This window comes from Pyxicephalus adspersus, chromosome 3 (assembly GCF_032062135.1).
Source record: "Pyxicephalus adspersus chromosome 3, UCB_Pads_2.0, whole genome shotgun sequence".
In the NCBI taxonomy this organism is placed as follows: domain Eukaryota; kingdom Metazoa; phylum Chordata; class Amphibia; order Anura; family Pyxicephalidae; genus Pyxicephalus; species Pyxicephalus adspersus.
In genome coordinates, this window is record NC_092860.1 from 140,861,309 (window position 1) to 140,888,398 (window position 27,090).

At 39.3% G+C, this 27,090-nt stretch overlaps 1 protein-coding gene across 4 annotated transcripts in view; it reads right to left on the reverse strand.

The window, feature by feature from the left end:
- The window catches only part of FGFR3 (fibroblast growth factor receptor 3), a 65,158-nt gene that overhangs the window by 32,677 nt on the left and 5,391 nt on the right, over window positions 1-27,090 (reverse strand). For all 4 annotated transcript variants that reach the window (XM_072406570.1, XM_072406571.1, XM_072406573.1 and 1 more), the window contains exons 3-4: window positions 8,884-9,147; window positions 4,528-4,581 (exon numbers count right to left, since the gene is read on the reverse strand). In XM_072406570.1, the coding sequence (XP_072262671.1) occupies window positions 4,528-4,581; window positions 8,884-9,147 (318 nt within the window). The remainder of the gene's footprint in view (window positions 1-4,527; window positions 4,582-8,883; window positions 9,148-27,090) is intronic.

Below are 27,090 nucleotides of genomic sequence, written 5' to 3' on the forward strand. Positions count from 1 at the left end.
GGGATCATGCTTGTAGAATCAGGCCTAGAATTGTGCCTGCACCATCATATTAGGGGACACAGCTCAAGGAACCTGTGGCAACCTCTGGAGGAACCCTAGGGTTACACGAACCTTGGTGAGAATGGCTGGTTTAGGCAGAAAAGACTGATGTGATCATTTCTCTAATCACTGCTCCTGTAAGCACATTTTCTTTTCCCAAAGTGGTAGAGACTCCATAAAGGTAACTCCAAGTAAAATTCAGGCAATTACCCTAACTATAATAAAAATGCAGAATAATGAGCTGCTTTAAATTTCCATTATTAATACTTGCCTAGATTTATTATGCCATAGACAATTGCCAAGTATAAAAATGTCACTGTAACATTTACATTTTGCCTGCTTTTAAAATACAAGCGGCCATTTGATTTCTTGCTATACATAAGCGCTTTTTTACCCTCCCGTCTTTTATACCTTTGCAGCGGTCTAGCTGCTTTCTAGCAATCCCAGAACCAGTTTTTTTCTTTTTCACCCTTTCTGGAAATAAGATTTACAGACTTGGAAAACAAATGGATATAAATTCTAACCTGAAATATGAAACAAACTTAAGTCTATGTCAGGGCAGAATCATAACCGTGATGAGTATTCTAGGCTGGAAGTCAGTGTTAGGCAAGCCTTAAATCACGGCACGCTTTTCCAATACATGGATTTTTGGTGTAAGTGATGAAAAGTATACCTTTAAGGAAGGATACAATCTGACTAAAGGAAACCATATTATTCACACTTTGCTGGAAGAGATCTGTTCAGTCTGTGACACTAAATACACGTTATCAATCAATGGAATTACTGACCTACAGGCCTTGGTAATGGAAAATTACTTTAATAATTCAGCTTTGGAATCATTTTTCTTTCTTGGACAACAGCACAGGCTTACCACAAAAAAATGCATATTTTGGTTTCTCCCATCGAAGGAATATGAAAAAAAAAAGTAATATTCCTCCATAGCAAATTTAAGTATTTAGATTAGGTTATCTAGTGCTACACATAAGAAATGAAAGGTGGAAGACCACAATCGAAACAAAACAGTACGTCTTTGACTGTATGGTCTAATGGAAATGGACCAAAAGACAAGGACTGACAGATGGGCCTAGTTACCAAAACCATGTAGTACAAAGACCGAAACAGTTCAGTTCTAATTAAAATGTAATGAGTGGAGCAGATTTACATTCAAAGCACTGAGCTGTACCGCAATCTCTCATTCTGAATGGTACCCCAATACACTTTCTAAACCCCTTCAGTGTTGAACCCAGAAATTTTTTTAAGCCAGGTAGGAAGAAATTGTAGGTGGGTGGCAGCCCCTGTATTGTGACCCAACTCTTTGGTAACCCCCCAATAACAGCTGGGTAGTTACTGAAAAGTGCTGGGTGGCGCGCCCTGCTAAAAGATGCTGGGGAGAACAATGTCAGTGCACTACAATGCAGCACAACACAAGTCTTTGACAAAGTATCATTGCTGCACATTTTGCACCTTTCTTGGTGCATTAGGGAGCCCTTTTAAAAAATTGTGCACATGAAAGCGTGTATGCCAACAAAGCTTCAGTCACTGTCTAGGGCAGTGTTTCTCAACCAGGGTTCCTCTAGAGATTGCTGGGAGTTCCTTGAGCAATGAGAAGTTTGTGCCCCTCAGGTCATATACCAATGAACTTATTGGCTGTTTATAATGGTGATATTCTTCTCACTGGCCAGCAATGTAAGAGTTGACCACCACACATGTATTGCGAGCTGTGAGCTTTGGGGGTTAGGCTAGATATCTTAGTGGCTTTTGCAATTTGGAGCATTTTTTTCAAGTTAACCATATATCAGTTTTCTGAAAACCTCCCATGATTGAATGCAAGGCAGCAAGAAAGGCCACACAGCATAAAAAAAGCAGTCTCTGTGGCAATAACAGGGCATTTAGAAAAGTTTCTCGCACAATCTCGAGCTGCCAGACAAGCTTGGTCGCTGCCAGAACGGCAGGGTTTGACTGCTCCTTAACAGAATGTTCAGCGCATTTGGCCGAAGTTAAACTTGGCCGAGGTTTTGACTGTACAAGCAGACAGTCCCTTTCCCGTCACAAATAACAAACTTAGCTTCAAGAACTGACAGCTTTTCATATACTGATGTTCTTCTAACACTGGCTGCACCAAAGAGACTTCTTCTCCGTGATGGTGCGCTTCCAGCACCCCATTGGGTCAGTCTACAGTCTAGGGGACCAAAAAATCCTATAAGGTTTCTGTATAGGTACAGCTAAACTTTGGTTTAACAACACCCCCTCCCCGTATTTTATAACACTAATCAAAATCCAAGAATTTTTTTTTAACATTCTGGATAGAGTATGGAAGGGCCAGTTAAATAGAAAGTCAGGTTCAAGAAAAAAATCTATATACTGAAATAATAAAAAAACAGACTGAAAATGACTAAATGAATAATGTATATATTAAAGGAAACACGTTGACTTGTCTTCATGAAAATGGTCAGAAAAGTTTGGGTTCGGCATAACAGGCCAAGAGCATTTTTTATTTATAGGTATTTTAGGCAAGCTACCTACTGACCGATTTCCGGGGAGCAGTCCCGCTGTTTTTAACACACTATCCTACTATCCAATACTAACTAAATGAAAAGATTTAGGTTGTAAAATACATTTTACCTCTCCAGTATCCAGAAATACCTTAAGCTTTATTCCCTCTCCTGCCATGATTTTTGGCAATGTGCACAGACACATATAGAGCAGGTACAATTACAGACACAGATGATATGTGCTGACCATGTATTTTGCCAATTCAGAACAGTCAAAGTACCCTAACGCCTTTCCGCATGTGCCATGAGTTCCTGCTGCCAATTTTAAAAAACGTTCCAAAAATACCATTATTTAACATACTTTCAGAGCTGAAAAAAAACACTAGCGATGACCAAAAATGCTGATCCATGACAATATTCCACCTTCCTGCGAGGGCCTGTTTTATATTACAGGTAGAATTTGGTCAGAAAGCGATCCCAGCAAGACAAGGGAAAGCAGTGTAAGCGGCAGCCCACGGAATTCCTCTGGTTAGTGCTGGAGAAACTGTTCCATTGTGTCAGACCAAGGGGGATCAGCGCAAATGACAGGTTCTTCAAAAACCACAAGCCATCACTGATGGCAAGAGCTGGCACCATCCAAGCCACAAAGGCTGGCCGACTCGCCCCGTAAAGAGACGTGATGGAATAAAGGTTACTACGAAAGAGATACGTGTCTCACTCTGTTTTCTAAGGAAAGTTATGTAGGAGTGGAAGCTGACTGTTATACCTAGGAAAACTTAAAGCTAAACTCCAGTATATTATGGTCTAAATACAACAGGCCTATTTTTATATGAATCGTTGTACAATTGGGGTATTTCTTCCAGTTCAGTAGAGTAATCTTATTACAGCTCTGTACAGGAACTTCCTATAATAAAGACTGGTCACGGATTCTTTCGCCTTGTGATTGGTCTTGTAGCCGCCCCCCTGTAGGCAACCTATAGTGGGTGGGCCGGCTGGGTCCCTTCCACTCTCTGCACAGGCTATACGCAGCACAATGATGAGATCCCTGCTACTTTAACAAAAGTAATAGCTGAGCTTAAACTGGAATTTGATGCACAGAAGTGCATTTATATATTTTGCATTATTGAAAAATATATGTAAATTAAAGTTTAAACTTGATTGCAGACACCTAGGCAGGACTGAAGCTTCCCGTGTCACGATTCTGTACCTCTCTAATATGCGTGAAGTCAGAAATGACAGATGTTGGAAAACACCAGGGTTAATCAGAAAATAAAAATATTGGCAGAAATTAGGATAAAGGGCTATTATTAGCAATGCCAGGAACAAAAAGAATTATGGGCAAAGATACATTTTAAACACAAATTCTTTTTCATGTACAGCAGGAGGACCAGTTTCTCGACAAAAGAAACTACAATCAATGCCATTTATTAGTTCACACACAAGTCAGCATTTTATTGAACCTTGCGTCTGTGGAAAAGCAGAGTACAATAATACATGTAGACCAAAGAAAAATACCTTCCACTATGCCGATTCCATGGCAGGAATACTGGCGGCTGAAAAACATTATGGCCAATAACCGTAATCCCAAAAAACAAACAAACAGCTTCCGTGAGAATACCGCTGCACGCGCAAATGAAACATTGTATGAAAAATATTCTCATGAGAACTGCAAGCATAGGCATTTTTTTTCTTGTACCTATTTAAGAGAAGCTTTTGCAGCATTTTTACACCACTTTGCTACAGTATGCAGAAAATAAAAATCTGTTACCAGGAACAAAAGAAAAAACAAAAAAACCCTGACCATCTCACCATATCCTGAGCCATTTCCAGTGCCTACATGGCCATGGCTGCCAATCTTCTGCACCCAAAAATAGATCACCAACAAATATCTACTATATTATTGTAAGTACAACCATAGCAGTTGGGAAAGGTTCTTGAATGAATGAAAAAAACAACATTATCTTAAATGATAAAAGATATAAAAAAAAACACGTACCCCTTTCCTCCACTTCTTCATCATCATCCTCATCATCACCAGAAGAAGGCATGTCTGCAAAAGAAAAAAGGAAACAATCCTTTACAAACAGCCAGCCATTATCATACTGAGGCTTTAAGAAAAGAAATGATCTTTCTTTCTATATCTTAGCATGTTACAGCTAAATTGCATCTATTAGAGTTAAAAAAATATTCTCATGCCTGCCACAAATCATTGCAGTTGTATACAAAGTAATACTCAAATCAAACAATATATAATTGTGAAAGAATTTAAAAATTCTCCAGATTTTTTGTTTTTTATTGAATGTCGTTGGTCCTCCGGGGTGAATGACATTGATAATGAAAGCATTGTCAATTGGGGCAGCACGGTGGCCTTTGCAGCGCTAGATCCCAGGTGCGAATCCCAGCCAGGGCACTATCTGCATGGAGTTTGCAGGTTCCCCCTGTGTCTGGATGGGTTTCCTCCCACTTTCTAAAAACATGCAATTAGGTTAATTGGCTTCCCCCCAAAAAATTGACCTTGGACTATATTAATGTCCATGGTAATGACAGGTAGGCACATTAGATTGTGAGCCCGTTTGAGGGACAGTTAGTGTCACAACTATGGACTTTGTACAGCGCTGTGTAATATGATGGCGCTATATAAATACTGTGTAATAATAATAATTATTTAACTTACTTCCGTTAAACCAGAGCTGTCATAGACCCGCACCCAGCTTATGATTGGACAGTGTTGGAGAAGAAGAAGCTCAATAATAGGGTTATCTCTCTGCCACTTTCTCCTCCTATCATCATTCTTCTGGTTAGCACACTAACAATGCTATTTATTTTTTCTCTAACTCCAGCCCTGTTAGAGGTTAATTCCAGGTCAGAGTCGGGTATTTTGTCGACTTGTATATAAAATAAAAATACACTTAAAGCTCTTAAACAGTGAATGTGACATTCCCTGATGATAATCAATTACTGCCATTGAAATACATAGACCCAGTATATTCCCACGAAGGAATGTTTGATTACCGGTTTTATAAATAGAGCCCTTAGTGATTTATTAATGAATGCAGAGATGTAATAATGTGTTGAGATTCATTTTTTCTATTACTATAAACCCTGATTTATATATTTTTCCAAACCAAATTGGAGTCCAGTTTGTAAAGGTTGCATTGCATTTTTCCAGACTAGCTTAAATAAATCCATGCCTGTGTGTAGAGCGCCTTACATTGGCAATATTTAAGTACAGAATTAGCAAATCATTCAGCGATTTTACTTTCTGCCTAAAATATTACCAGTCTTATCATAATCAAAGAGGGCAATCATCTGGCGTTCAGTGGTACCTGGAGGAAGACATCATTTAGACATCTTTTGTGAATCATCAGGAAAAAAAAAAGAAAAAGAGAAAAAAAAATCAGCCAGCAAGCAGGGTATTTAACATATCAAAAGACCGAGAAGAACAGAGCCACGCTGAAAGAGAGGAATGCAGAGGGCTCTTAGCTGACACAATATAACCAACTTTAAAATATTCTGATATCTTTATAAAAGAAATTGTGCAAAATCATCTCCAACGCCTCTTAGTAATTTCAGCCAGCTTCCTGCTGCAGGAGATGTGAAGGAAACACTTGGAAACACTTTTATCCCTATTCATAATGTATGTCTGCACTACAGAGCTCTAGAGGGGGTGAACATCAACGTGGGGAAAACACAGCTTGCTTGGAAATAAGAAAATGTATTATAGGTAGGAAGAAATATGGGTAAAAGTTCTATTCTCCATGAATACATGTCATTTATCCCAGCAGCAATTGCATATTTGTAGCAAAACCATTAATCACAAATTATTCATTTAGGAACTGGAAAAGGAGGTCTTGCAGTGTGCAATAAGTCAAGGAAAGGTTAGAAAACTCATATGTCAGTTGACAGCTAACTGGCTGGCTTTTTTGGGGGACAGCAGGGCAGTCCAGATCCAATCATCAAGGGCCACATACAGGATAGGTTTTTTATATACACAGAGGCATTTTCGGACCATACCTTACTATATTAAACACAGTCTATTATAAAAATTTCTTACAATGTGTATGGATACTGGACCTACGGGACAACCCACTTTTAATGAATCAAACTTATAATAACTAATGATCATACCAGGTGAAAGAATATTTAAAAAGTTGCACAATGGGTTGGATTTTTTGCACTACAGGCTTTCAGGTACAGCTTTCTCTCCAATAAGCAGCACAATAATGACTTCACCCAATTTAATTTCACATTGGTGTTATGCAAATTTACATCAGTAAGTAGTTTACTAGTATTGTTCAAGAGGACATCAAGGCAAATGTTTTCTTTTAGGGTAGTGCTTAGACATAACCGACTTTTACGTTCCCTGTAAGACCGCAAATCTTCACTTCTTTAATTGAAGTCCAATGTTAAAATCAGTATTGGAGTGACCGGACCACCATACAAGCGGACAACTATGAAGTTCAGAAATGGGATCCTCCACATTTTTCTCAAACTCATCATTGCTGTAGGCTCTACATGGTATGAACAGTTTTATGTAGTCCATAAAGCACTGAGCAATAAATCATCACTGTTCTACATGAATATTTTACATTTTAAAAAAACACACATCGCAAAATCTGGTGAGTGAGACACAGCAGCCTAGACATGGAGAAGAAATGATCCAAGACTTCTTAAGCTAAACTAAATAAATAAATACCTTTTTAAGAGTTGATTTAGGGTTTTAAAGAAAATTCCTGGCAAAAAATTCTCAAAATTAAAAGAAAATACAATAAAATAAAAAAAGTGACCAGGAGCAGGGTCAACAGACACTCGGGCCAAGCCTTTGTGCTTCACTGGGGTATCAGGGTAAAGGGCAGAGAATTGGAGATTTGATCCTTTAAAAACGTCTAGATTATTACTCTTCCCACTATCAAAACATTTTATCACTTTACCACCTCTCCGAATCCACAGCTGTTTTCTATTCCGAGGACTACCAGCTGCCCAATTTGAGCTCCCCAACTTGCCCCCTTGATCTTTAAAGCATTTTAATGCAATTTTATAGACACAAACACATTTTAGGAGCTCAGAAGAAGTTCTCTCTACCCTTCTCCTATTACCATTTTACTAGAGTAAAGTAGGTGGTGGACTTGGCGAAGAAGGAAGGGGGGGTAACCACTCAAAGTCCAAATGCCTCTCTGACTATTTAATTGATGTGACCTCCCTATGTCACCTGGAATTTCAAATAAGTTGTGATTAAGATCAGATGTATAAGAAGGTGGGAAGGGGGGGACCTTTGTTTCAGCTTCCTTTAATTTGGGCTACAGACAGACTCGCAGTGTGGTCAGGCTTACATCTCACCGGGTTTCCATGTGACTTGTGCAAGGGAAAGGCGTTCAGCTGGTGAGGAGTTTGTAAGCATTGGCTGCGCACATAACAAAGATTGGGTCGATTCCCCAGTTAACCCAGCTGGATTTAATAATTAATTGCACGCTCTGCTAATTGCTATCTAATTATGTGACGATAATTAACTCCTCATGGTATCCTGGTGTCCACACAGCGTTAAGGATTAGGAATGCAGTGAACAACTTAAATTTATGTTTCAGCACTTAACAGGTCAAATCACTCAGGAATTGAGCATTAGAAGGTAGATAAAAAATTGTGGAGGCCGATATATTTACATGTCGTAATTTATCTGCAGAAATCAAAAGCAGCCAATCAATTTCGACCAAATGCATATTAAAAAGTCATTATGTGTGCAATAAAATGCACATTTTGTTTAAAATAAAAATATGCTTGTATACTTCATTATCTTTTATACCAAGTTCTGTTGTTTTTTGGAATAGGCTCTGCTATCACTCTACTGGACTGATCAGTGGTCTGAATCTAGAATGCTTTAAGGAACTGGGAATTGGAGAGGAAGATATTTAGGCAATTTACCAGGGAGGAAATGCGTCTATTGTCCAATGAGAAGGTTGGTGGCACAAATGCTTCAAAAGGAAACAGAAGCATCATTATACTGGCAGTGCCATGCATAACACAACTGGCAAAGTCAACACAACATTGATGTGTTGTAAAATTGGGGATAGAAAATTCTTGGCTTGGTACTGTAAAACCCCACAAACAGTTACTTGAAGGGTCAATTACACCACCAATATGGGTGATCAGAACCATCATGCAACACCCCATTCCTATTAATATTATTGGCTAGCCACAGTGTTACACAAGAACATAAAGTGTATAACTGTGGAGTCATTTTCCACCCATTCCATCATTAATGTGTAACAGACAAGACCTACTAATTTTAAGAACACTACTCGGTAAAATACCAATCTTCCAAGAATGTTATAATTAATCTACAAAATAAAGGGCTTACCAGCTACTCTGATAGTAAAGTTCCGTAGAATCTCTCCAGAACGCAGCAATACGCAGCTATAAATCCCAGAGTCATCATAGGAAACGTTGGTGATCTTCAGCAGGTTCTGTCTTGTGTGGGTCTGGTTGCTAGACTTCACCGTGATTCCATTTTTCAACCATAAAATAGGCATAGGGGGGATCTCCACACTACATGACAGCTCGATGGTTTCTCCTACTCCATACATGAGCTCATCAAGAGGATTCTGCTCTCCTGTGAGGTAATCTGCAAGAACAATAAACATGGATAAGAATATATAGACAATCAGATTTACAGGGTTTGCAAGCAAGCACATATATCTACTTGACCAGAGCAGAAGAAGGAGATAGGAACAAAGCCAACAGTCATGGAGTAGTGTCCATATTGGTAGAAAAGATCATGGTATACATTTCTTGTTGACTATCAATGGCGTGTTGGCCTAACATTTATGCTGGGGATGGCTTTGTGGGTTATTTCTACTTACAAAAAACCCAATGCCATAAAATGTGAACTAGAAGGACCTTAAGTACTCCAAACCTTGCATTGTAACCTCAAATGATCCCATGGAAGACCATATGTAGAAAGCTTCGTAAAAGGCTATCAATTGGGAGCTTTACTTCTCCAAGAGGTTACATTTGCTTTATTGGTTTACCAGGATATTAATAAAAAACAGAAACTTGTTCTTCAAAAACCATTATAAGATCTTCAACTCCCATCCCTGCCACATCTCCACTATGAAAGAATTACACGCAGAAAATTCCAGAGCAGGTCTCGTAGCATGATGCTGGGACTTGGAAAGGCCTACAGGCGCAACACCACATGCCTGTCAGCTTAAACTGCTTCAAAGCCTCAGTCAAAACACATGCTTCAGTTTAATTAAGTTTCTTGGTTTGAAATGAGGAAGGGGGGTCCTTTTCAAGTTCATTGTTCATGCAAACTACTAAGCACTTCAATTTTTTAATGTAATTAAAACAATTTTTTGCATGCGTAAAGAAGATAAAACCATGACGTCACTACCCAAACGAAATCGAGAAAGAATACTGAAAAACCGAGGAAATGTTGAACCAATTTTTAGGCTATTTACACAAGGCCCCGGCTGGTTAGTTTAGCAGAATTTCTGACCTTGCCATTAAAATGAACACTGAAGCAATTTGAAGACTCAAAATAAACAGCAAGCTGCAAAATGCAAGCAAGATTTATAGTTCGGCTTCTGCTTCCTGTCAAAGGCTTCTGTCAGGACACGATATTTAGACAATTTCAGCGCTGCAAACCTGCCCAGAAGGCCTTGTCAGCATAACACCCCTTAGGATCAGCCTTGTCAGGATAATTATACGGGTGATAAACAGTTTTTCACTGCTAAATGCCCAATTTTCTTTTCATCCTGACAGGCAAAAAATGAAGAGAAAGAGCCAAGACTACTCCACATATCTAGAAAGAATTCTACACCTAGTCCTAAGCCTGCGGCCCGCATGTACAGGTACAAGTATGAGTAACTTAATGACGAGCATTGTGTCATACTTTGCTGCAATTATTCCACAGATCTGGCATGATGTTATAATTGGAAGAGCAGCCTTAGAAATGCAGAAGGATTAGTGGAAGAAAAAATGAAATGTAAAGCTAAAATTTAATCTGCCGGTACTTTGCCTTCCCTGGTTCTCCTTTTTTTTTTTTTTTATATATATATACCCTTTCCACTTTTTATTCCAAACCTTTTTTTAGACCCAGTGACGTGCAATTTTATTTTATATCGAGAAGACAAGGGTTAAAGCTTCTATCGGATCATGTTTTACTGTCTGGGTCTCCATAAGGAAACTTCCCATCACTTCTTATCCCAGAAATGGAAAATATATGGTGCCCATGTTAGACTTCAGTCATCAGAACAGGTGCCCTATTGCAGGATTTCCCTCACCTCTTTCTCTTATCTAACCAGTGATTAAATTATTTTAATAGCAAGGGGGGTGCATCCAGTGCTCCCAGTAAAAGTTCACAAAACTAACGCAGCAAAGGGTCAGCGTGAACAAAATGACTAAAAATCCCATGCAAACCATAGAATCATAAAAGTCGTCTAAGACTAAAGCCAGAAATATACTATGCAATAATTTGGAAGTGAAGAAGGAAAAAAATCTATCAATAACGATTCCATTTTAAGTTATATTTACTATGTCGATATTTGGGCAGAATGTTGATCAGGAATTGATTTTCTAACCAGGACACAATGGTAAAAAAGATCGGCCGATCAATTATCGACCATGCCGGTTGTCTGTGGAATTTGCAATGTGATCCTAATATCCACTGGAAAAATTGACAAGATTCTGCTAATGTGACATCAATACACCTGCTATAAAGACCACAAAGCAAACAAAAAGACCCATTTCCACTGACCACCAAGCACTGGTGCTCTGTAATGATTTAGGATATTGAAAAGTTTGATAAATGATCTTCTCAGTGATCATATAGGTACGTTACTTATTGTAAGCCACTTGGGTAGGTAGTCAGATATATTCATAAGTAATTACGTGTATTTAGTTAATGGCCCCTGCTGACTTTCTATCCCCTCGGGGTACGGAGAGGGTCAAATACTGGCAGGTGGAAGAACAGCTGGGCTAAGCAGCAGGCCTTGGGCAGTAGATCAGTCATGTTGTGACAACTTTGTTCAAATCGAACTGGACCCCACCAGCTACAGCCCAGCAGAGAAGCGAGGAGGGAGGGAAATCTGCCTCCAGCATCAAAGACGGCTTCATTACCAAAAGATTAAGAAGGGCCATGTGCAGGCATTGTGAGTAAAATATGGGGGACAGCACGCCTTTACTGCTAAAAAATGAACAAGGACTACATTAGATTAGAAGCAATTATTATTAACAGATCATATACAGCCGTACACTGTATTGCACATACATTAATGCCCAGTAGGTAGTAAATACTTTGGGGTCTTCATTCTTGGAAGCAAACACTTGTCTTCAAAAAGTGCCTGACTCCTAATTTGTACAGTTTGGGTTATGAATGCTATTTTAAAAGTGAACCTCCAGCCAATTTCTGGGTAGGATGGGGAAAAATTAAAGACTTTGATCCTAAAAGCTCCCTCCTGTGCTGGAGAAAGACGTGAAGGAAATTAACTTAATGCGACACAATAGTATACATATTCCCCTTATATTTATGGTGAACCCATCAACGTTGCGTATGGAAATATTTAGGACCACACAGCACCCTCTTTTATCAAAGTAAAACTTTAAAGGGCCCTGCTTGGCCCTACAATTTTAGCTCTACCACCTATCACTAACTATAACTTACATGATTTAACACTTGTGTTTTGTTGTTTCGGAGTCCTAGGTTCTATTAACAGCAGGGACACCATTGCATTCAGTTTTGTATACCCTTCTTGTGATTGTGTTAATCTTTTCTGGTCTGTTTGTAAAGCAAAACGTTATGTTAATTAGTTTTAATGCAAATTATCATAATGATTGAAAGAACCTCCAGTGAGGGAGAAGGGATTTACACATATTTTGTATTAAAAGCTAAGAAAAAAAAAGCTCTAGATATTAGCATGTAATAAATGATTATTATTCGTAATATTACTAAAAACATGCTGTTATCTGAAGCGTCTGGAAAAACTCAGCTATAACGTTCTATGTATGCAATACTTGCGTTAGCAAAGGTTTTAATGGGTTCTACATGGCTGACCCCCAATGCTTGCTCTTGCCAATTAGCACATGGGTCTTCCCTGGGTCATCAGCATCCTGGGATAGAGCCAAACTCAGCATGCGTGAAGGCGGGAAGAGGCTCAAGTGGTTTGTTGATAAAACAAGACATGGCTTGGTGAGCAAGGCCTTTTTTTTTCTTCTTTCCTTAAAGCAAGAAGATAAGGAGCACTTGTGGCACGGTCTGCACAAGGGAGGCGTGACAGCAAGATTGGCCCGGCATACAAAGGACGCTTAGCAAGGGCTGCACAAATAGACAGCTGTATACAAGGGCACCAATTCATAAACGCATGCTCCTGGAAGTCCATGGAACAGAGGCTTATACTGTCAAACTGCCTAACCTACAGCAAACGAAAGCAATGTTTACTAATGACAGCTTGACAACGGACCAAGCTGTAACACAATAAGAGGGAACGCATTACATATTCAAAGTTACAACTTATTCTAACTTTTACAGGTTTAATTGTTGATGTGACATAGTTGTAGGATTATGCTTTACATACATAATCAGGAACATTACAGGACAGTACTAATGCTAAATATGCAGCCCATTGACACTTGATGTGCAACAAATATTATTTTCCCTACCGAGGTTCCAACTCAGGGCCATAGAAGAAAATTAACACTGACACCGATTATATGCATGCTGATCTACCAAAACTTCAATATCTAATATAGCAGGGTTCTCCCCAGGCCCTTTTAGCTGGGTGCACCACTCGGCATGTTTCAGCACCCACCCGGCTGTTTTTGGGTGGTTACTAAAGAGTTTGGTAACAATACAGGGGCTACCACCCGCCTACAATTTTCTCCCACCGTGCTTAAAAAAATTTATGGGTTTAGCACTGTATAGTGTGGCTACCCCTTGTGCCACAAATACAGCTCTGCCCTATCAACCCATGGTGTTCTTAACACCTCTGATGGTGTCAATTCCACCAGCTTGTCCTTTTCTTATAATGCATCCTGCTGCCATTTCTTTCCCAGGTAACACGCAGACCTGGCCATCCAGATGATCAAGAAAACAATCAGACCAGACCAGCTTCTAATGGCCCATTGTTCTGTTCTGAAGTTTGTTAGGTGGTGGATAGGGGTGGTTTATGGCAGATGGGACAACTACGCAACCCTCATATAGTGATTTGCTCTACAGAAGCTTTACCAAGTCTCACCCATCTACCATATGCTTAAGTAACGTTTGAGTTTAGGTGCCCATCACCCTGTTGTTGGTTTTCTTTCTTTGGACCTTTATTTTGTAAGGTTCTAACCACTGAATACTGAGAACACCCCATAGAACCTGCCATTTTGGACATGTTGTGATTCTAGCAATTACAATTTGGCCTTTGTCCAAGTTTATCTGATCCTTATACTTCCCTGAGGAATTAAAACAACATACTAGAACAATTTCTCTACATTTTAATACAACAGCACCCAGTTTTACTTCCAATAGGTAATTTTTGCAATCATTATTGAAGATGGCACACATTTTGGAGTGTCAGATTTTATACTACGGATAGAGAAATTTTTATTTGCTTGTGTTTAATGGTTTCAACAGCTTCTCTCTTTTTATACCAAACAATATCCTGCTTTTAATATATCACAGTTGCTCTCCATATATTTTTTTTATTTTTATTATGATGGCAAGTAAGTCGATTTAGTTCTGAAATATAGGAAGCTGCGCACATTTGATCCTATAAGAAAACTGTCCGGAAATCTCTTATCACAGAAGAGAAATAAAAGAAGTAAAAGACTTTCAGCAGTGAAGTCTCAAAGCCTCGGGTTAATATATTTACAAGACATATAGAATATCAGAGCTACCAGTTCTATTCTGTGTTATGCACATTAGCTCAAATGTGTTCTTCAAATAAACATGGCTTCTTTTAGGGGACAGGAGAGGAAATGAAGATAAATGTACATGTCTTCCTTCAAAGAACGGGGACCGGACAAAACAACAGAACATCCTCACGTTGGAAGCAATAAAAAGGAGCTCTTTAAACCCCTGACAGACCCAGACAGGAAGAAAAATACATTTAGATTCGGATTTATTCTTCTCTTTAGTTTTTTTGCTGAAAGACCCTTTTTTCAAGTGGAGCAGAGTAATTACAGTTCTCCTTTACTAACACTACTGGAAACATAGGTGCATTTTCAGAAGGCCGGAATTAAATGGAATATATGTCAGATTACAAATATACAGGCTAGCTACAATTAGTGAGTATGTTACTGTGCAAATGGAAGCATTGGGGTAAAATTGCTGATCATTTTGTTTTTAGGTCCATTTGATTTCAAAGTTTGTTATTGAAGATTTCAAGTTTAAAAAGAAAATAAAAAAGGTGCAGTCATGTAACCCCATTATTTGGTTCCCATATACCCTATAATGAACCCCTGATCCGTATGCTAAAGATCCACTGTACAAGACATACAAAAAGCGAGTTATCCAGCTGCTAAAGCGGGAGCGTGAATGTCATGTATGCCTGAGTGGTTTTATTTCACTGATATATGCTGGCAATGACTGGGCAGCGGAGAAGTAGATAAAAAACCAGATGTTACTATGAAAAGATCAGTAAATCTGTCTCCAGTCACAGGCCCTCAGCAGACAACATGAAAACCCTATCCTGATTTGTATCTCTGTGAGAGTTTCCAGAGATTACATGCTGATCACACAACCATACTAACACTCCCTCATGCTGTCCATTCAAGAGATTTACTACTGTCAATTAGTTTTCTGTTACACTAATAAATCTCAATAAATCCAGCAAAAAAAGCAATTATCCTTTACTAAAGTGAAACTCTAGCCCTTTTTTATTAGTTTTGGATACAGCGTTAAAGGATGCGGGCTCCATTTTCCTTCACTTTATATGGGACAAGAGGACAAGGGTTAGTAGCTGGAAGGAAATAAGGGGTCTTGTTGATGTTTTAATTGGGTCAGAGATCATGCAAGCAGTACTTTTTCCCAAAAAAAACAGCCAACCCCAATGGTGGTAGAGTACAGAGGGGGTACAACATCATTTTTTATGTTAGCAAAGATCACTACTTTTTGTTTGTGCAGCGCCCAGATATGCAGGATACTCTCATATTCACTCCCTATGGGTCTTTCCCCATTTTGTATGTTCTCTCGCTTTCTCTACTTATATCTCTTTCTGTCTTCTCTCGCTTTCTCTACTTATATATCTCTTTCTGTCTTTCACTTTCACATGTCTCCCTTTCTCTTGCTTGCTCTACCATCTTCTCACTCTTCCTTTTATACTCTACTCCAGCCTTTTCTTAAGATGGGGTAAAGCTTGAAATAAGTTTCAGGTCTTCAGGGAACCCCTTCTTTAATTACTATATCCATAGCTCACAGTACATTACCTTGGCAGTCAATGTGAAGATGTCATTATACAGATCAGTGGTAACTGACACGAGAGGTCCAAATTGCTCAAGAAACCATCAGCAACCTCTGGAGGAACCCTAAAGAAACTCTGGATGAGAGACACCGCTCTACCCACATCTCACTTTCTTTCACGCCTATTCACATTAAATTAAATTTTGTACTTGATACCATTTGAATGGAGCCCCAACAATTCTTGTACAGGACCAATGGTCGACTATGGCCATCATGAACCTTGTTATTTGCAGTAACATAACAACCAAATTTCTGCTTTCACCAACTTTATTACTGTTCCAAAAGCAGCAAACAGCCTCGTATTTCCCAGCCCATCACTTCATTTGCAGTTCTGTATGAACCTCATCTGAATTCCACCTCTTCTAATACACACTAACTAATCTGTACTGGATGCAGGCAGCTGGCTGCAAATACCCCCAGACAATGGACCTAATCCTACGTATCCTGGAAAAGCCTGGACATCTAAATAAAGAAGAAATAAAAAGAACAGTTCTGTCACCGACAGCAATGGGGAAATCTCCGCTATGGGCCAGGACAAAGCTACGCGCATCATACAATGAGCTAAACGTTGCCGGACAGCTAATTAAAAGCGGAAGTGCAGGCTCTTCACGATTAATGTTGTGGAAGGAGTTTTGAGCCTATTCAAAAGATGGCCCCCAACTGAGTTCATATTCAGGGAGAATTAATTGTCATTCCAACTACCTCCTGTCCCAGTTTCCAACTAAAAAATTGCAGAAGCAAGAAACATCTATACAGTGGGGGCTTGGGTTAGGCAAGGCTTAGATCAATACTGTAAGAGATTATCAAAACTATACTATATTTGGGGTAGCTAGTGACATTTCTAAGTAAATTTATACTACACTAGAAATTCACCAGCTATCAATTGCAGCAATATTTCAATGTATTGTATCTATCAGCCTTCCTGGTACTTCTTTTTGTTCTATTTAGGACTGGCCTTGAACAAATAAGAAAACCCAAAAAATCAGATGCCCTTATCTGCACACATTTTTCTAGTCTGTAACAGATTTTAGAAACTCAACAGGGCAACCCAGCAACTAGCAAATCCAGAAATGTCCACAATGGCACCATATGTTGCTTCCATGATTTTAAAATGTGTGATTTATCCTATTCTATAAACTAATTTAACAATTATTCACCCACAAACATTCTATAAGGAAGCCCTAGAATGTTTGTGGGTGAATGATTGTTAGTTTATAGAATAGGATAGCTCACACATTTTAAACTTTCCCTAATAATTGGCATCAATGAAATAAATGAATACCTCTCATTTATACAAACATCTGCCCCTCAAAGGTAGCCAGTCATAGAAGTAACATGGTTGCTTCCATTGTGAACACTTCTTCTGGAAATGCTAGTTGATGGGTTGACCTGTTAAGTCTTAGGTGTTGGAGTGGAGGACCCTTACTATAATGGTTCCAAGACACCTTTAACCTCAGTGGTATTACTGGTAGACTTTTGCTGTAGTCCCAAAACTACATGGAGCATTATTTCTTCTGGTGTTTGATTCACCCCACGAGTCTTGCATGTTGATGTGCATAGGATTAAATTATTGTGTGCTGTAAATGACAAGGGAATGCTTAGTCAACATCTCATTCGTTGATTTTATTTTTACCCTTTGCTTTTTTTTCCAAAGTTCTGCCTTTTACATGCATCTAATGGAGGGAAGGTTAAGCTGGGTTTAATCCACAGAAAAAAATATTTCAAGCCTCACTTAGATGGTCTTACTATTAGGAAATGTTCAAGCTTTGCAGGGCAGATACAATCCCAATTATCTCACATCTAGACACAATTTCCACTTTATACATGTTTTGATCACGATTCCCCTACAGATGTAAAAGGTGTAAATATGACTGAAATCAGATTGAAGGTAAAGAAAGTGACAGCTGTGCAGATAATAAAAACTTTGGATGAAAGTGACAGAAGGAGCTAGGTGAATTTCCTAGGGGGGATTCCACAAATATTTAAAGATCAGTGAGAAATAGGACACCACATGGGTCAAATTCAACATTTTTCACAGATTGTGGTTGCAATTTGTCTTAATTAGGGTGAATTATGGTCAAACAAGATTCGATTAAAAGCATTTAACTCTTTGACAGTTTATTATTCTTTGGGTGAGAAAAGTTTTTTGCTTATTGTCAAGTCTAAATGAATACAAATAGCTCAAAAAGAGAAGGATATTAAATATTACCAAGATGAAGATAAATAGATGAGTATGATGAAGGCTGAACATGGATTTTTGTTGGGCATGGCCATGCAAGGGGTGCACTTGCACAGAAAGATGGCAATGCTGCATCACTAATAATAAATATCCAAGTTTGTGAACACGAGCCCTTGAAAAAAAAGTCTAACACATTCCAGCTGCATGCCAAATGTTTTCACAGATCTGTTGCAAATATGGTGGGCTGCACACAGATTGCGTCCACATTCTCAGTCGTGCCATCACCTCCTGGGAAGCGGGGAAGAGTTAATCAATACTGAATGGAGCAGATACAAGGCAGCATCTGTAGTGGTGCCATCACCGGTATGGGACGGGTCTATGAGAGCTTTGGGTAATCCCAAGATTAAAGGCCAGCGAATGCAGAGACATCCAATATTTCCTCTGATGTAAGGAGCTTCAGCATAAATGGGATTTTGTGCAGAGCACATTTCACATCTAAAAGGCTGTATTTCAAAGGATTAGAGGCGAAAGAGAGACTTACTGCTAATATACATCAGATTGTTCACTTGTTTTGCTATCTACACTTTCCAAAAAAAAAAGTAAGATTTCTTCACTTTCCAAAAAAAAAGAAAAAGAAAAATCATAATGCAAAGAACTGAAGTCTTTGGCTATCAGGATCAACTTAAAGCTGGAAGTGACACGTGCGGACAAGATCTGATCACCGAATGCCTCTGGGTTTGAATATGAATAGAAGGAGGAGAAAACTGGTAGCACCCTACATGTGAGCCCACAAGTGGCTCAGGGGCCACAGACCTGATGTCATGTGGGAAAGATGGATTTTCAAAGTTCTTTCATAAAGATGAGTTAAAGTTTCAAAAAGTTGCCATAGACTTTTTTTAATTCATGTAAGCATAAATGCATTATCTAACCACTGAATAAGAGTTTTTTCAATGTAACATTATCCAATAACAAAGCAGCAATGAAATTGCAACATTGTATTAAGTCATAAAGCCCAGGGGCTGATCTATGCCATACAGTCACTGCTAAAACTTGCCCAAGTACACAACTTTTTTTTAATCCTGAGCCAGCATTCTGACCATTATAAAGACCAATTATAGAAGGCATTGTCAGGGGGAGTTACTTTAAACTACATTCACATTTAAATTAGGTACTTAAAACATCTAAATAATTGTATGTGAAATCTAGATATATAGATGATAAATATTTATATATATATATATATATATATATTATATATATATATATATATATTCATTCATATATTTTTAGAGGTCCAGACTCACTAGGCAGAGAATATCCAGCTTCTTGTACAGGTGGTAGATGTGTTTCTCTGTTTACAGACACATCAATACTGGAGGCATCTGCAGGATGAAACCCAGACCCATAATTCCTAACAAACATTCTCAAATGAAAGGTAATCATGCATGACCAGCTGAACCATTTAATTAAATGAAAATTAATTTACTTAGCAGGCCATCCCGCCAAGCAAAGCCTATTGGATCACACTTGCGTTTCCCCACCAGTATAGTCGGGGAGACTGAAATGAAAGCCAGCCACGTGCTTTTACCCAAAAAAAAAAAAAAACACACACACACACTTTATATAAATGCTAGAAAGAGGATTCTTAACATCTGTGTGTAAACCCATATGGTATACGTGCAGTTGATCCAGAGGAAGGCAAAAAAACCCCATAACGTAAGGCCAAAGTTTCTCCAAACAAACAAGGTTTAACTCTGGTTTAAATGAATCCTAACTTTGCTATATCCTCCTAGCCCCCTGTCACTTATTCAATCCTAAATAGGTTCCTACAGCACAAATGCAAACACACAGAATATAAAGAAATGCAAAAAAAAAAAAAAAAGTTTCAGTGTGATTTACTACTACAGCAGAGTAAATTCTGTTTTGACAGCACCATCAAGTTGTAACACATTTTTCTACTTTCACAAAAGTTTTATATTTAGCAAGGAACGTCAAGTGAATATTCCCAAAAGTCAATTGCATTCTAATTATCCAAGCCTGGTACAAGAGGTGACAGATCAATTAAGTTGTTACACTTGCATTAAGCGGAACCTTATGTACAGAATATTCACCCATCTGGTCCATGGGTAACCACTGATGAAATAAAACACTGAGATAAAAAGTTTTGTGTCCACTGATCAGTACTAACTGCAAAATGAATTACAAACATACAAATAATAAAAACACTAAAAATGCAAATAAAGGTCAAAAAGAAAGAAAAGAATTCATTGCTCAGATGGTCAGTAAAAAGGATTTATCATATCCAATCGTTTTCTAATTAAAACCCGTTGAAGGTACATGTCTCTGTATCATGTTACACTCCTAGAAATCAAACCCCCAACAAATCTAATACAATAATAATTTTATTATTATATAATAATATACTACAAAGAGTAAAAATGTTAGCATAGCATATTAGAATAATAAGCAAACTCAGAGGTAACATAGTTTGTATATTGTAGGATAGGCTCACACAAGTTGCTATGTTTTGTTAACTTATAAACATTTTTTTCCCCAAAAAATGATCCTGTATGGGGCCAACATAACCATCAACAAGCATACAAATGGCCCTAGGAGTCAATAGAGGACTCTTCTAATAATGTGCTAATTAAAATCTATTGTGGGTAGATACTTCTATATCATATTCCACTCTTATAAACCAAACCACCAGCAGTGGATCAAATATCAAATAATAATACTGTACTATACTACAAACAATAAATGTTAGCACAGCATAATAGTATAATAAATAAATTGAGTTACCATGCCTGTGTATTGTAGGATAGGCGGACATGTATTTCTTGCACTCATTATATGTATATAAGGTCAGTCCATGACCATCATTGACCCATGGTCCTCCGGAAGGGTTGACCACAAACTCTCCATAGTTGACCGATTCACATTTTGTGAATATTTTACATCCTCATATCACTGAAGTGAACACACTTCCCCATGCTCATGGCTCCATCCAGAAATGGCTCTTATCTGGTAGAAGATACTGCTAAGAGCTTCCAGCTTCTCCTAGGACTATCTCACCAGCAGCAGACACTTGAAATAATGATAAAATATGAAGTACAGCCGTCTCCCCTGACCTGTGGCTGCTGCATTTTACTTCTCCAGAGATAATGGAAAGCCAATTAATCATCTAGATAAGCCTGGCTCATTACACACACCGGTGGGGTGACACAGGTATAAAGCTACGTACACACTTCCAATAATTATCGTTGGTAAACAAACGACGAACGATCCTGCACGATATCGGCGAACGATCGTATAGCACCGATCCTGTACATGCAGATAACGACACGATCGTTCGTAGATATTGTACACACAATAGATGCGATCGTTTGAGCGATACAGGAAGTGATGTGCACGACAGGAAGTGAACGAACGTTCGTTCATCACGCATGCTCAGACCATAGACCATGGACGATCAATGAACGACCGTACACACGATAGATAGTAAACGATCATCGTCCAATACGATCCGCCGGTCCGGTCGTTCATTTCCAGCGACTATTCTCGTTCGTCGGCGTCGTTGGTTACTTTTTTTACGAACGATTTTTGACCAATCGATCGTTCGTCGTTCATTTCCAACGATAAAAATTGGAAGTGTGTACGCAGCTTAAGACTGGTGCAATATCACACTTGACCAATCGGCGAGTTTGGTAATCACTTGGTTATCAGTTACTGAACACAGCATATACAGGTATAGGTTATGGGGTAAACTACAAAACTTTGGGGGCCCCTACTTGGGTTTGGCCAATGGTTATTTACCAACATGCCCAATCAAGGTCCTCATTGTATTGTATAATCAGATGGATGCCATGCCTAAAAAACAAATTTTAATATGGAATCTGGCCTGTACCTAAACTGGACTTGATATCAGCCTTTTATTCCATCATACAAGATGGAGGCAGGACTAGAAGCCAATCAGATGGGTTACATGCTATTTGGAGGAAATGTAGAAAGATAACCTGATTAGTCTACTGCTTCTCTTTGGCTATCCAATCAGCAATCAGAAGGGGCACACATGGTATTTCTTCTCGAGTTTAGCTTTGTGCCTAAATTGAGAACACAAGTAAATGGAAAGATGGCTCCCATAATCCTAAATAATGTTTCCTTCCCCATTCTGGGTGACCATCACCCCGGCTTCATCTCTGAATGTGAGGAAATCATCATCAAATATATTTTGTCCATTTGCCATTTAGGACAATGCGTCACAATATTAAAGGAACAGATGCAACTCCAAATCGCGGCCATGAAACGACGACTTGCTCATCGCCAATTTCCAGAATTCTCAACAAGCATTAAAAAAATGAAATCCCTTTTCTGCTCCGGGCCATTCATAAAACAAGCCGCTGCATTTTTAACATGAACAAACGATGACACCTAAAGCGTTGCGATAATAAAATGCAGCTTGCCCGTCCATTACAGAGGCGTCTCTGGGGGGGACACGGAGCATGGGGGGCCACTATATCACCAAATCCCACAGATTGCCGGGGTCACGGATAAAACTCACAACACTTTCCATGCATTTGGCTTCAGCAGAAGAAAGACAATTATCTTCTCAGAAGCAATTACTGCCCCAGACACTGATAACGCCCCAGGACATATCGCAACAATACGCAGAAAGGGAAAGTGCTCGGCTCGCCTGTGGGAAAGTTTAGTGCGGTATTTCACAAGACCCATCCTGACGTTTACTCACCCCGGGGGGGAAATATCTCACTTCTGCCCTCCCAACATAAATTATTGGATATCCAACGCCCAAACTTGTTTTTATCAATCGTGGCGAAGGGTTAAAATACCAGCCGGGTCCTACCATCGGCCAACCATTGGGGAGATTTCCTTTTACTTATTCTCATGAAGATGCAACAGGAAGTGAGGGAAATCTCTAAATGAAAGTTTCTCCTCTGGTGACAACCCAAAATTTGGACTATAATGACTATAATATTATGTATATGTTCCCATTGATTCCACTTTTTATTCCAGTGACGGAGCCAAAATATTCCAATCATTAAAAACTAATAAAAACACCAAAATACAAAACAAATGCATTAAAGAAAAAGAAGTCCAAGCCAGGGAGGAACTATAAGTCCCAGCATGGAAAATTGTGATTCTGAGAATTTGAGGTTTTAGGGCTGAGGGATTTATTAGATTAAACTGGGAGGCATTTTGTTTGCTAAAGCATTTTTTTCTAATTTGATAAAATAGTTTTCAAAGAGTTTGCAACTTTCTCTGTTGATCTCTTGCATTCTATTGTTAGCTACTTCCTGTCCTCTCCAGTGTTGGCTTCTCAGTTTGGGTTTTCTGGTGACCCCAGCTGTAAATTGAGTATCAGCAATGCTGCAAGTGCATACAATAGGGTGACACGCTCGAGAGAAAAAGAAAAACAATGATAAAAAGTTGTTGACCTATAAAAGGAAGTACCTGATTAATGCCCTTTATGGCAGGATCATTGCCAGTTCAGAATTCCCTAATTCCAAGGACAAAATAAAACTTTGTATTGCATACAATGCAAAATCTGTTTTATGAAGAATACCTCCCCCCAATTGCCTGCAAATGAGTCATGATAATTCGGTCAACATAGCAAACATATTTGCTCCAAGCATGTGGTCTAGAGTAGACACCACAATTGGCTCATTAAAGTAGAAATCAAATATTATTAAAATCCAAGTATGTGTATTTTTACATATTTTTTAAAAATATTTGTGTACTTTGTGTTCTCCTTATAGATCTGTGCAGTAACCCTGTACGACCCTTTGCCTTCCTGAACTTCCTGTAATAAAGACCGGTCACTGCTGCTCTCTTTCCTTGTGCAGGGTGATTGGTCTCGTCTCCGCCCCCTCTGTGGTTTTCTGCAGGCAGCATGCAGTGGGTGGAGCCTAATAAGTCCCACCTACATGATTCATCTCCAAACATTCTGTGATATCCGAGCTCACAAAGGCAATGGTACACACAAAATGATTTTATATTTTTTTTAGCTATTGATGGATATAGTTAAATGTAATTTTTTGCATCTGGAGTTTAGTTTTAGATTTAAGCCTGGTATGCACAAAAAAAAGTCAGCATGCAGAATAGCAAAGATGCAACATAGAAAAAAAGAAATAAAGTGCATTTCCTATTTGCCGTCTGATCACATCAGGGTGTCATCCACTTGGCACAAAACCAATATGGTACCTGCAGAACAAAATGGCGATTGAATTATGCGGCCACCCTCCCCTGTGCAGCACTGAATGCGATCCGTGCAGGAATAACGAAGTGGCGTCAGCTGCCATTCACAAATTGCCATTATTAATAAATGTATCTGAATACCAATGCAGAAGAGAGGGGTGGCGTTGGTGACTGGGGGGTCAGGGTGTTGTAGGAGGGGGGGGGGGGTGCTGAACACTTTCTCCTTTTCTATAGCCTCAGATTTCCATTCTGCCTCCTCTGAATAGACTGACCGGCAGCTCCAAAAAGAGTTTGCTGACCTCGCTAATCGTTCCTGACACAGCCAATGAACGGCACGCACATTCACTTCTCCCCCCGCCTCTCCAATTTCATTCATAAAAACAGTGAAGAGGGAAAGGAAAAAAATGAACATTGTTCAGGGGAAAAAAAAGGAAAGTAAAAAACAAAAAAATAAAGGGGGTAAAAAAAGCCCAGATGAGGGCCCCAGTGTTTTCATTCTATTCAACAAGCAGAACCACCATCTGCCTCTTTCTTACCAGGAGTCGGACCCCTTCCCTGCGGGGACATGAAAACGGACGGCGCTTCTCTATCGCCTAATGGGCGTCATTCATATTAGCAAACAGGCGCACAGAATGCCGCCTCTCAATGTGTTTTATGGAAGCCGCCGCTGGCACAAAGCAATGGCTGTTACCGGGTCCCTGAAGAATTAGATCACTGAGGGGGGGGGTCTAAGCTTTATATGGAAAACCAAACGCAAAATTTAGCAATAATCTAATAACGCCGGAACATTCGGATAAAAGAGATTCCCTTGTGAAGAAAAAGCCCCTTGTGAAGGATTCCCGTTCACCTATACACAGACCAGGCACAGTGCACCTCTGTGTTACTGGCTACATGGGGGGTCTGCATGATGGGTCCCTGGAGCCGGGATTAGGAGGGCCCTACAGGGTTAATAACAGTGCAACGTGACATAGAGATCATTAAGGCTGCACTGTAATCGCTAAAAATGAATGCAGCTAGAATAAATACCTAATACTGCTTTTATATACACCTACTGTCATACCAGGGAATAAAGATTGGAGACTAAGCTTTTCAAGACTGGAGAAGATCATGGGGAACCGGAGAGATCCAGCAAACCTGGAGTGGATTTCTTAAAAATCACTTGCTTTTAGTTGACAATCCATTCTAGGTTTGCCTATGATTGTCTATCTCCATCTGCTTTTCTTTCTTGCAGGATGGAGCCATCATCCAGGGTCACAATCTTCCTCCTGGTTCATTATGTAAACCCCATCTGACGGACACAGATCAGCCCCTGCTGCAGCTTTTACCTTGTGATTTGCTATAAAATGACAATGCTGCAGGCTGACCATTAGGAGACTGAGGATGTGGTTTCTGCTGCCTGCAGCAGTGATGAAATAACCAGGCACATGACCAGTGCTCAAGGACTGCTTATGGTTCTGATGATTCTGAGATCAATCAGATTTATTGATCAGCTTCAGGGAGACTTTCCTATTAATTTGTAACATCAAACCTTAGAGGAGAGCACAGCGGGGTGCTGCCCGCTCCCCATAGAACAGAATGGTGCTGTGTGTACAGAACTCGTTCATTCACTGGAAACAATACGGAAAGATCATTTCCATTGACAATCTTCTGATGTCTATAGGGAGCTTTTTAACGTTCATAACAAGTCAATTCGACATTGTATTCATTAATAAATAATTATAAATCCTTATATTTAATAAATCAAGGGCAACACGACTTGATATTAGCCCCTTACATTCTCCTGCAGTAAAACTCATTCTGCATAAGGAAATCCTAGGAGCCAATCAGGTGTGCTGCATGCAAATGTTGTACAAAGGACAGAAGAAAAAACCACTGGAGTCAACTTCTGCTCCTTTGCTGTCCATTCAGCGGAATAGGGGCAGAGAAGACACCACTGCATTCATTAATTACCACTGGTGTCATCTGTGAGCTGTACTACAATACAAATCCTTAGCCGGGTAAAGCAAACCCTTGCATGCATTTTATTTTCATGGTTTGGAGGTCAGATAATACAAATTGATACAAATGCAAAATTCAGAACATAAATCCTTCCACTCGGTCATTCAATTCATTATTGAGTTAAATGTAAAAATAAATTGCATGTGCAGACTGACAGCACAGATTACACGGAGCGATGCAGAAAGCGGTGTGTATGATGGGAACAATGTGCAGCTTCCTATATCTGGATAAGGAGGGCTGGGGGAGAATAGGAGTAGTTGTCACACAGATCTATGGAGAGAAGATAAAAAACAAAACATTCCCACTCATAGCATGATATCACAATCTATAATCTGCTTATTAGATTTCTTCCTTTTATTACCTGGCAATCCTGCCAGTAACTCACCTCCTTCCTTTCTAGGGTGACAACGTTCATTCCCTGTATTATGGAAAAGCCAGATTGTGTCTGCAGAACTACAATAAGCACATCTTCCCCCACACATAGGAATGGAGTACATAGGAGACGTTCATTGATTTACACTTTGTAAGAACTAAAGACTCTGATGGAGGAGACTCAGTCACTTAGCACTCAGCGTTGCGTAAACCCTGCGGCCGTCTTGTGGCTATGGAACGTTCCAGGCTCAGTGGAGTGTACGCTCTCTCTGGGTTACCATTTACACAAGCTGCCGTTCTACTTCTCACCTGAGCAAACAGAACGGGATTCAAGGAGCGAGCAATGAATACACCGAGGG